Genomic DNA, 11,339 nt, shown 5'->3' on the forward strand with positions numbered 1-11,339 from the left:
AATATATCTACCAACTTATGAATCTTTTTTTTTACAAAATTTAAATTTATGTTTCAATTAAATCACTAATTTAGTATCCCAAATTCTATTTTTTGAAGATTCAGAATTTGAAATCATAATATAAGGTTGAAGTTGAATTTTTGTGTAAATTTTATAAACAGACGTTGCTTTCAAATCCTATGGTTAAACGCCTACTTAGAATTAGTAGGAGTAAATGAAAAGGAGTTTGGAAGGTTAAAAAGCTAATATAAGGGCATTAAGGTCCAAATGAAATATAAAGGGCAAACAGTAGACTGCAAACTCCCGGTTACCTGTATAAAAAAGGAACTTAGGGGGAGGGAAATTGGAAACAAACAACTGAAACTGAAACTGAAATTAAAACCAGCAAAACCGAAATTCTTATTTATCAACTCTTCAATTCTCTTCTTATTATATAACTTGCTATTTTCTCTTCACTTGTTAAATATTCTAAAGAACCAAAACCAAGAAATGGGGAGTCTCTTAGTACCAGATGTTGTTCCTTCTCCAAACCAGGACGCTGAAACACTCAGGAATTCCTTCAAAGGATATTTTTTCGGTATATATACCTCCTTCTTTCTTATTATCCCCTTTTCGTTTTCTCTGTTTATTATCTTTGATTAACGGATGGGAATGGTAAGAGGCGGATTCAGAATTTAAACTTGATGGTTCGACTTTACAGCTCTTACCATGGATGCATTGCACTTTTGGATTATGCAATTTAACATTTGTTAAGATTTTAGTAGACTTTTAGATATATATTTACACAGAGATAATGGTCAAAAACACACCTAAACTATCACTTTTTTCGCAAGTTTCACACCTCAACTATCAGCTGTTCCATTTTCCTACCTGAACTATACTATGTATATACTAAAACACCTTGGTGATAGTTTAGGTAGGAAAAGGGAACAACTGATAGTTGGCCTAATCAGATTTGAGGTGTGTTTTAATCCATAGATGTTGATAGTTCAAGTAGGAAAGGGGAACAACTGATAGTTGGAGTTGTGAAACTCGTGAAAAAGTGATAGTTTAGGTGTGTTTTTGACCATTAACATTTATATATTTCTTGTCGAAATACTGGTTTCAGTTGAACCAGTTAACTACAACTACAAGGATGAATTTCAAGAATTGTGTTGCTCTTTCCTTTTGACATAATTTTTTTGTGCATTTTTTAGGACTGGGAACTGATGAGAAGGCGATAATAACGGTTTTGGGACATAGAAATGCAAGCCAGATGAAGAAAATCAAAGAAGAATATGAGCAGCTTTATAACAAATCCCTTATTGATGATCTTCATTCTGAATTATCTGGTGATTTCAGGGTATTCTTTTTTTCCTGAACACATCTGTTTTATAAGTAATAAAAAAGTCCAAACTTAAAAGGTTCAGCTTATAAGCGTAGTAATTCCTCAAGGTTACCCTCTGCAGATGTTAGTCTTGTTTTCATTTTAACGGATAGTTTGAAGGAAGATCCATCACTTGTACAGTTGAATTAGCTTTTTCTTTCCTATAATTTCCTAGAAAGCTAAATTCACTTCTAAGTAGAAGCATAAGATCAGCTTGCTATGAGTTTGCAATTTTGAGTTCCCATTCTAAACTATTCAAAGAACTAAACTGGTATATCCATAGGAGAACCTTCAAAAACTATAGTTTCCAATTTTGGGATGTCAAAAGTTTCAGCCAAATTTCATCACAAAGTTTAAATTATGAATAATAAAAATGAAAAAATACTTCTTAAAAAGAAATTACTCCACAAGTCTGGTGAACAGAGTTACTCAAGCCTGTGCTGTGGAAGATAGCAGGCCATCGATGGGATAGTCGAGGTGCGCAAGCCTGCTCGGACACCATCATTATATAAAAGTCATCTTATACATGACGTTTATGTCAGAAGTCATTTCTTGACAAAGAGAAACATGAGATCGAACAGATAAATTATCTTTGCTATTGATCAACAAACAAAATATAAGTCAACCCACACAACCTCAAAAAATCACAAAACGACTAATTAACTGTTAAAAAAAAAAACTAAAAATGGATAAGCTTGTTGACTGTTCCTTTCCTGCAGATGAGCAACTCTTGAATGGTAAAAAAAGCATTGTTACTACTTAATTTCAAAGTTTTGACTTCTTTGACTTTCATGTTTGATGCATGATAGAAAGCGGTGATCCTCTGGGCTTATGATCCTCCTGAAAGAGATGCGAGGCTAGTGAATGAGGTCTTAAATTCATGGATACATGACATAACCCGCCTGCAAGTGATAGTAGAGATAGCTTGTGCATCAACTCCTGATCATCTTGTTGCTGTGAGACAAAAATACTGTGACCTCTTTGGCTGCTCACTTGAAGAGGATATCATTGCACATGTCTCTCCTCCAGTCCAAAAGGTTAATTTATTTCATTGTTTCCAGTCACAAATTGTTAATTAAAGATGAATAATGTTCTTTGAACAATATTGTTCTATCTCTGTTTGTTCCGGGGTACAGTATTATCTCATTTGTAAAAGGAAAAAGGTCCAAATTTACCCCTCCACTATATGAATTATCTTGATTTTATCCCCTGTTACACTTTGGCGTTGTTATCAAATCATCTCATATTTTCCCTTGCCTTTAACGGAGTTCTAACGTGGACTGGGTGGATTCCACAAGTCAAAACACTTTAGGAAAAAGGTCCAAATTACGCCTCTACTTTTGACTATGGTTTAAATTCACCCTCTGTGATACTTCAGGTTTAGAGCTCCAATAAGGTCAAGGGGAAATACAAGACGTAATAGAAAGGGTATATATGGTCCCAAATATAAGGAGCATAAAATCAAGATATCTCTTTTAACAGACAGATATTTTTTACCCTTTTCTCTTTACAAAATAAATGCTCATTAGCATTTGAAATTCCTATCAATAGCTCGGAACTTCTTTTTTGTTCAGTATTCCATTTTTCAGCCCACCTTTCATTATTTTCTAGTGATCACTAAACATTGTTTAAGATATTGTCCTTACCAAAATACACCCTTAGTTGCTTTATCTTGTTTAATCCATGTCTGCATCATCACCTTGCACTGTAGAATTTTCTTATGTGATGTTCAATGAGCACCATGTTTGAAGTGTTGCATTGGATGAACATTGGGCAGGTACTAGTCAGTCTAGTCAGTTCCTACAGATATGACAAGGAATTGGTCGACCATAGTACTGCTAATCTAGAGGCTTCGAAGCTTCATGAAGCCACTAGAACAAAACAATTAGATTGTGATGAACTCGTCCTGATACTCAGCACAAGGAACATGCATCAGCTTAAGGCAACTTTCCAGTGCTATAAGCAAAACTATGGATTCTCCATTTATCAGGTCTTTTATCTTTAAGCAACCAGATTTACGTTGCTTTAACATTCTTGCTCTTCTATTAATCTTATTTTGTTGGACCAATTTTCTATCACAGGATATATCGAATTGCGGTGAAGGTCTTTCAGAATCTATCTGGAAAGTGGTTATCTTGTGCATAGAATCCCCAGAGGAGCATTTTGCTGAGGTAAGAAAAATAGCCATAAAAGATTACCTTGTTAGGCTTTTTTTTTTTTTTTCTTATTGTTTAGTACCCTTTTCCCCCCTTGAAGAATCCTTCTATTTTTGGTGCATACAGTCATCTTTGTCTTAGTGAAATTGTACAACTAGCGTGAAATTGGTGTACAACTAGCTTTGTCTTGGATTGTACTTTCTTATGATTACTTAGTTTAAGACTGTTCAGAGTTCCCTGAATTTTGGCCTGGTCCTCTTTGTACAAATAATTCTTTTCTGTCACTGTTCCCGTAGAGCCTCTTTTTTCATCCACTAAGGGCCCGGTTGGACATGATTTTTTTTCCTTTTACCCAAAAAATGTTTTTAAAATAATGTTTGGTTACACATTAGAATGATTTTTCAGTTAGTTGTTGTGAGAAACTAGTTATAAGCAGTTTTCAAGTGGAATTTTCTTCCACTCACTTTTTTACAAGTGAAATGCATTTCCATACACAACTTCACTTTCAATTACCATTTTCAACTTCAAAATACTACTTTTTTCAAATATCACTCGATTCATGTCCAAACGCCTACTAAGAACCTGACAGAATCTTTTCACATTGCTGTTGTTCCCTAATCCACTCAGAAGAAATCAAAGTTAAACCTTCATCATGGGTAAAAATTTGGAGGAGAATTCTTGGACACGCGAACCTTTGGAAAAAAATTCTAATCATTTGGGAAATTAGATGTAAGCAGTTCAATTTGAGCAGTAGCTGCTGTCTGGTGCAAGTTATTCTCTTCTGGAACTTGCTGTAACATCACCACCCCTTCAAACACTTTCTCTTGACATCAAGCAATTTTGATTGTTTTATCATCTCTTTTTGTCCCTTGGCTATCTAATATTGCTTATCACCTGACGACAGCGACTAGATCACCCTTTTCTCTCCTCCGTATCTGGACATTTCAGGTCGTAAAGGTCTCCACCGAGGGGCTAGGAACTGATGAGGATTCTTTGACTAGAGCCATTATAACTAGAGCTGAAATTGATATGATCAAAGTTAAGGAAGAATATGTCAAAATGAAGAATACTACTCTTGAATATGCTGTAGCTGATGACACATCAGGTTACTACAGGGAGTTCCTGATGACCCTGCTTGGGGCCAATGACACTAGCTTCTAGTGTTTGTATCCTTCATTATTGGTAATATCAAGAGGCTTGTGGTTATATATATTGTGATTCAACTTTGTTTGGTTTGAAGTTGCTGTATCACTATTGGTGAGGGTGATCTTTGATATTTGCATTTGCAGTAGAAGAAGAATGATTGTGTACCTTGATTGTCTGGCACTTTGTTTCTGAATAAATGTTGGTCTTTCAGTTCTAGTATAGAAACAAAACACAACATTATTGGACATTTGAGAAGTTTTTTCACTATTAGCATTATTTACATTTATCTTAATTTTCAGGTCATCGAGTTTGAGTCCATATAGTTTGGACAGTTACTTGCAATTATCTTTAAAGTGAGCTGACAACCCCTAATACAATTTGTTTTAACCATGTTACAAGCGTTCACTCTACCCAATAGTCATTTCTACTGCATCAAATGCATCCGTATCACCCCCAACAACTCAGAATCAATTAAATTTATGCCACAAGAACATTTTGAAGTACAATAAAATCAACACAATTATAAGATTTATTACTATCAAGATTGCTTGACCGATAATCACTACTCCATCTTCCAAATGTTGATTATTGTCACACATTTTTAAGGATTGCTTGAGCAATGATCCCTACTTCATCTTCCAAATATGTTTTATGTATTGATATTCGATATCAACACTAATATGGATGCTAATTCTCAAATTAACAAACATAATTTTTATTTATAACAGGATTCGATATTGATCAAAATGATTTTGTTTTGTCCATCGCTATCTTGACGATTCCAATTTCAACTATTATTAGAATCAGAAATTGTGTTATGGAAAAATGCAACTTGGGGAACAAAGAAATTAACTACTACCTATAGAACGAACTATGACTAAAAATAACCAGTCTAAAATAGCTGTCATTTTAAAGAATTAAGATTTAATTAATTATTAGTCTTAAATCTATCTTTACCTAATAAAAATGGGTAAAAATCATTTTAGTCCTCCAACTTTACTTTAAAAACCAAAGACCTCCCCCAACATTGAACAATCGACAATTTCATCCCCTTATCTCAACTTTAGGCCATTGACCGGTAACTTTATTTGACCGATCATCAAGGGGTAAAAAGGAATTTCACTTATATTTTTAATTAATTAGTGATTACCCCAATTAATAATATATATAAATTTTTTAGAGTTTCCTCCATTAATTAATTCTAATGTTTTATGCCGTCTTCAATTTTTCTCCACGGCCTAAGCATTTCTTCATATTTTCACCGTTCAAACCCTTGTAACCATATGATCTTAGCGCTAATTCCCAAATAGATAAATCTTGGTGCAATTCCATTTTCAAAGCCTCTATATTTTTATGAAGCCTACTACATCTGACGAGAAGCTGGATGATAAAACAATGATGTTATTTGGATTATAGGGAACAAGCTTTTCCTTTGGCTGACAATGGTGATTCGATGAAGATGAAGATGATAAACAGTTTCAAACCTTTTTATATATATAAGTGGAACAAAGTACATCGTGTATCCGTGAGAAGTAACACATAATTGTAGTGAAAGTAAAAAGATATGTAAAGTATTTCTTACCGTGACTTAGTTCTCCGGACAGTAAAATTGAAGTTCAGCGTTATTTGGGTGCCTAGATTCATGAACAATTGTTTACCGGGATTTGAAAGATTCTCTGGAAATATGAAGAATTGCTTAGGATGTGGAGAAAAATTGAAGATGGCAAAAAGTGTTAGAATTAATTAACGAAGGAAGTGGAAAATATATATTATTAGTTAGGATAATCACTAATTAATTAAAAATATAAATAAAATTTGGTTTTACCCCTTTAAGTTGAGATAAAGGGATGAAAATGTCGATTGTTCAATATTGGGGGAGATCTTTGATTTTTAAAGTAAAGTTGGAGGACTAAAATGATTTTTACCCAACAAAAATAGTATTAAATTGAGGTCAAACAATAAAAGCGGAATGGCCGTTATAGATCAAACAGGAGAGCCTAAACCAATAGACTAGTCTAATAGATGAGGGGGCCATTTAGGCCTCATTTGTTTTCATTATGATTAAGACGTCTGAATCTGAATGCGAAGATGTTGTCTCTAGATCTGAACACTGAATGATTAAGACTGTTTGTTTTTCAACATCTGAATGTACAGAACATATTTATTTAAACATAATAAATATACAATTCAAATAAAAAAGTAACTAAATAAAAATTTAATAAAATAAAAATATTATTTGACAAAAAAATGAAACATTTATGTTCGCTAGTGATGGTGGAGATGCTTTGTAGTGGTGATGGGTGAGGTAAGTGTGTGGTGGTGGGTTACGTAGGGTAGGGGTGGTAGGTGGTGTGGTGGGTCCGGGGTAAAGTGGTGGGTCTGGGGTAAGGTGGTGGTGAGGGGGGGTGGTTGGGGGTAAGATAGGTGGGTAGGGGGGGTTAGCATGGTGTTGGTGGTGAGTGGGGGGGAGGGGTGGTGGTGTATTGGTGAGGAGGGTGGTTGGGGTAAGATAGGTGGGTGGTGATGGTGGGTAGGTTATTAGGGCAGGGTGGGGGTTTGGGTGGTGATGGTGGGTGGGTTATTGGGGTGGGGGTTTGGGGGGTGATGGTGGGTAGGTAGGTGGGGTTGGGGTTGGGGTGGTGTTGCTAGTGAGTGGAGGTGTTGGGGTGGAGCCGGTGGTAAAAATTATTCATAAAAAAAGTACCTCTTAATGATATTCAAACTTTGTTCAAAATCTTAATGATTAAGACCAAGTTGTTAGATCTTAAGGTAAACAAATGCACTTAATGGTATAAGGTCTGAACCATTCATATTCAAACATCCATTAAATGTACATAAATGAGGCCTTAGCCTATAAACCCATTAATATTTTTATTTTTTACCGATGAGGGACAATTGAATTGACACATAACATTTGAACACTTAAACTTGTTACAACTCGATATTTTAAACCCTTTTTGCATAAAATATTTTAAATGGGGATAAAATTTAATGAGAAAATACATTAAAACCCCCCAACGTATAGCCAGATTAATTATGACGCACCCAACCTTTGCGGGCGACCTATTACCCCCCCAGTCTTAATTTTTCAGTATTTTAGTGGCCTTTTAGCGCTGATTTTTAGTGACCCCCAATTTTTTAACTTACATGTTGTACACGCGCCGTTCAAATTTCCCAAATCAGCATTATTTTTTAACTCCCTTTTCATTTCACCCCCTTAAACATAAACAAAATTCATGTCCACTCCCCCCTCTCTCTCTCTCATCGATTTTCACAGCATTTGCACTGTTTACCTTGATAATTTTCAACGGATGTTCCACCACATACATTAATTCGCGTAATACTTAGTGATTTCTAGGGTCGTTTTTTCATTCTCAAGTTTGGTGAAGTTTGTTTCTTCAAGAAAGCTATCATTCGTGATTTTGCAGGTTTAGATTTTTTCGTTTTGTGTATTTTGTAGTGTATTTCTCTACTGATATAGTTTGCTTGTTAGGGTTTTGACACATTTAATTATTTGCTTGCATTCTAGGGTTTTGAATCGGGTGTTTGTTAATGTAAGGTTTTTTTAGTAGAATGAGGTAAATGAACGAGTAACTTTTGCTGCTGATTTTGTTAAAAATCATATGTTTCCCTTTGATGTTGCTTATTGGTGAGAAGTTTTGTTGCTTTGTAATTTAAGGGTTTGTTAAGTATTGTTGCTTTGTAACTTTCAGGTATGGCTGATTTTATTTATATTACGTTGAGATGGTTTTATGGTGGGGTATTTGATTTAAGTAGTGGTGTGCCAAGATATGAGAGTGGTAATTGTACAGAATTCTTAGATGTTGATGTTGATAGGTTGTCATATTTTGAGCTTAGGGACTACATAAAGGAATTAGGATATAGTCCAAATTGTGGTTTTAAGGTGAAGCCCCCTAATAGTGACATTCTTGTAGATGTACTTACTGACAAGGATATTTTTGACCTTTCCCTAAGTTTGAAAGATGGGGACATTGTGGAAATTTATATGCCACATGGTAGATGAACCAGATATGTGCCCCCATTGCCTTTGGAATATATTGTTTAACAACCAAACAAAAAGTGATGCTTTTAATAAAGTTGGTGAGGGTATCAATGTGAACCAAATGTTTATCAAAGCAACCCTAATGAGAACCCAGCCACTGAAAATACACCACTTGAAACTGCAGCAACTACTACTTCACCCTCTCAATTTCCCACTAATTCTTCAACCCCACAAACAGAAGCTGCTGAAAATTCACCCAAACAAACTGAACCTGAAGATGGTGAAAATGCAAAGCAAGTAAGTAGTGACCATGTTGACTCTCAATCAACAGTAGAATCAGACTATGTGGCAGTATTTGATGGTCCAGATGGTGATGATGGATCTGATGTACATGAGGAAGTTAGAACATTTAGGGCTGAAAGGAGGGCCTATAAGAGAAGGACTAGAAAAGAGAAAAAGGGGCAACCTAACATTGATGATGTACCTTTAGGTGAAGTTGAACAAGACATAGGATTTTATGAAACAAAACCTAATGAAAGAGGTTTGGAAGGAAGGGTAGGTGGTGATGAACCTTTTTACTTTAGTTCTGATGCATATAGTTGTACATCTGATGAGGATGATGCTGAGGATGGGGTAACATTGAAACCTAGAAGGGAAAGTAAATACATAAGGTTTGACCCTACATGTAAGAAGGTAGTATGGCAGCTTGGTATGATTTTTCAGAGTGTTAATGAGTTTAGATATGCTGTGACTAAATATTCACTTCAGAAGCATATTCAGTTAGATAAGTTTGTCAATGAGCTTTCAAGGGTGAGGGTCACATGTAGGGATGGTTGTCCTTGGTTAATTTATGCTAAACTGGACAATTCAACCAAGAATTTTCAAATCAAAACATACTATCCTAAACATAGATATGTTCAGACAACAAGGAACTATATGTGCAATTCTAAGTACCTAGCCAGCCACTACAAAGATAGAATTACTGAACAACCAAACATCAGAATTTGCAAACTCCAAGAGGCAATTAGGAAGGAACTTGGTGTACATGTTGGCAGGTCCACTGTTAGGAGAGCTAGATCTAAGGTTTTACTAGAGATCATGGGTGATCAAGAAAAAGAGTTTGGAAGAATACTTGATTACAGAGATGAAGTGTTGAAAACAAATCCAGGAAGTACTTGTGTGGTGAAAGTGTCTACTACAGAATTTGCTGAAGATGGTAGGCCTTGCTTCTTAGGTTTCTACATCTGTTTTGATGCCTTGAAAAGGTCATTTTTGAGTGGTTGTAGAAGATGCATTGGGTTAGATGGCTGTTTCTTAAAGGGTTGTAGCAAGGGTGTTGCTAGTTCTTGTAGCTAAGGATGACAACAACCGAGATGTTGCCAATTGCTTCCAGGCTGTTGTGGAGTATGAGAACAAAACCACATGGACTTGGTTTTTGAAAATATTGATTGAAGACTTGAACTTAGGCGATGGGACTGGTTACACAGTCATTTCAGATATGCAGAAGGTACTAAACTGTTGATTTTATATTGTTTATGTTGTTACACTTTGCTGATTTTATATGCAGAAGGTACTAAACTGTTCCTTTTCAGGGGCTTCTTGCCACTATAAAAGAGCTCCTACCAGAAGTGGAGCAAAGGCAATGTGCTAGACACATCCTTGCAAACTGGTCAAACTATTAGGGAGGCCTTGAAAGGAGGGGAACATGGGCTGCTTTTGCTGCTTCTCAAGCCAGTACTGCCTCTCAAACTAATGATGCCTCTCAAACCTTTGCTGCTTCTCAGACCAATGCTGCTTCTCAAACAACTGCTGCTTCAAACAATGTCCCAAGGCCAAGGGGGAGACCAAGAAAAGCACCTGTGGTACCTGAAACTCCTCCAAGACCAAGGGGTAGGCCAAGAAAAGATCCTAATGTGCCTAGTGCTCCTCCAAGACCAAGGGGAAGGCCAAGAAAAGAACCTGCAGTTGCTACTCCAAAGCCTAGAGGAAGGCCAAGAAAAGAAACAGAGGTTGTTGCTAGTCCTGCCCCTGCTGTTCTCAAAAGAGTTGATTACGGGGTCCCCTTCTTACCCAAATAAAAGATCTAAAACGATTGGTATGGGAGTCTTTGTTCTTGAAAGTGGTTATACATCCCCGAATGTAAGTTTAATATTTTCTTTACAATGGCATTGGTATGTGAAGTTGTGAAGTGACTAATTTTCAAATTTGTTTATTAAAGATGGTATGCCTACTAGCAAAGAGTCTTGAATTTTGGTGGTAAACATCAAGCAAGTCAGCCTATAAGATCTGCTGAAGTCACAGGAGACCCTGGTCACAAGGCACGGCAAGGGATGAGGTACAAAGGCAAACCATGCTACTCAGGAAGCATGCTTGATGAGATTAGAAAGGACAAACTCAACAAGGCCACTAGCAGCAAAGGAAAGAGGCCATGGAAGTGATGACCATTATTTAGATTACTAGAATTAAGTTGTTTTTGGATATTAAACACTTTGTATGAATTCCGCAGTTTGGAAGACTTGAATTAGCGAGCACAATGACTTAATGTTTTCTCGCTTAATTAAGTGTTAGAATGACTTATTAATCATACTTGTTTGTGTCCATTGTTTGTGCTACATTACACCGTGATGCTTGTGATTTGGGCGGTGTGTACATTGAGCACTAAAGTTAA

At 36.0% G+C, this 11,339-nt stretch overlaps 1 protein-coding gene across 1 annotated transcript; it reads left to right on the forward strand.

Annotated features, from left to right (window-relative positions):
* Nucleotides 1-350: 350 nt before the first annotated feature.
* Nucleotides 351-4,884, forward strand: LOC132062550 (annexin D3-like). The gene is made up of 6 exons (XM_059455101.1): nucleotides 351-577; nucleotides 1,197-1,342; nucleotides 2,176-2,403; nucleotides 3,144-3,356; nucleotides 3,448-3,537; nucleotides 4,471-4,884. Exons 1-6 carry the CDS (start codon nucleotides 490-492, stop codon nucleotides 4,681-4,683), a joined length of 978 nt encoding a protein of 325 aa, XP_059311084.1. The 5' UTR covers nucleotides 351-489; the 3' UTR covers nucleotides 4,684-4,884.
* The last annotated feature ends 6,455 nt before the right edge of the window (nucleotides 4,885-11,339 follow it).

This window comes from Lycium ferocissimum, chromosome 7 (genome assembly GCF_029784015.1).
Source record: "Lycium ferocissimum isolate CSIRO_LF1 chromosome 7, AGI_CSIRO_Lferr_CH_V1, whole genome shotgun sequence".
Taxonomy (NCBI): Eukaryota; Viridiplantae; Streptophyta; class Magnoliopsida; order Solanales; family Solanaceae; genus Lycium; species Lycium ferocissimum.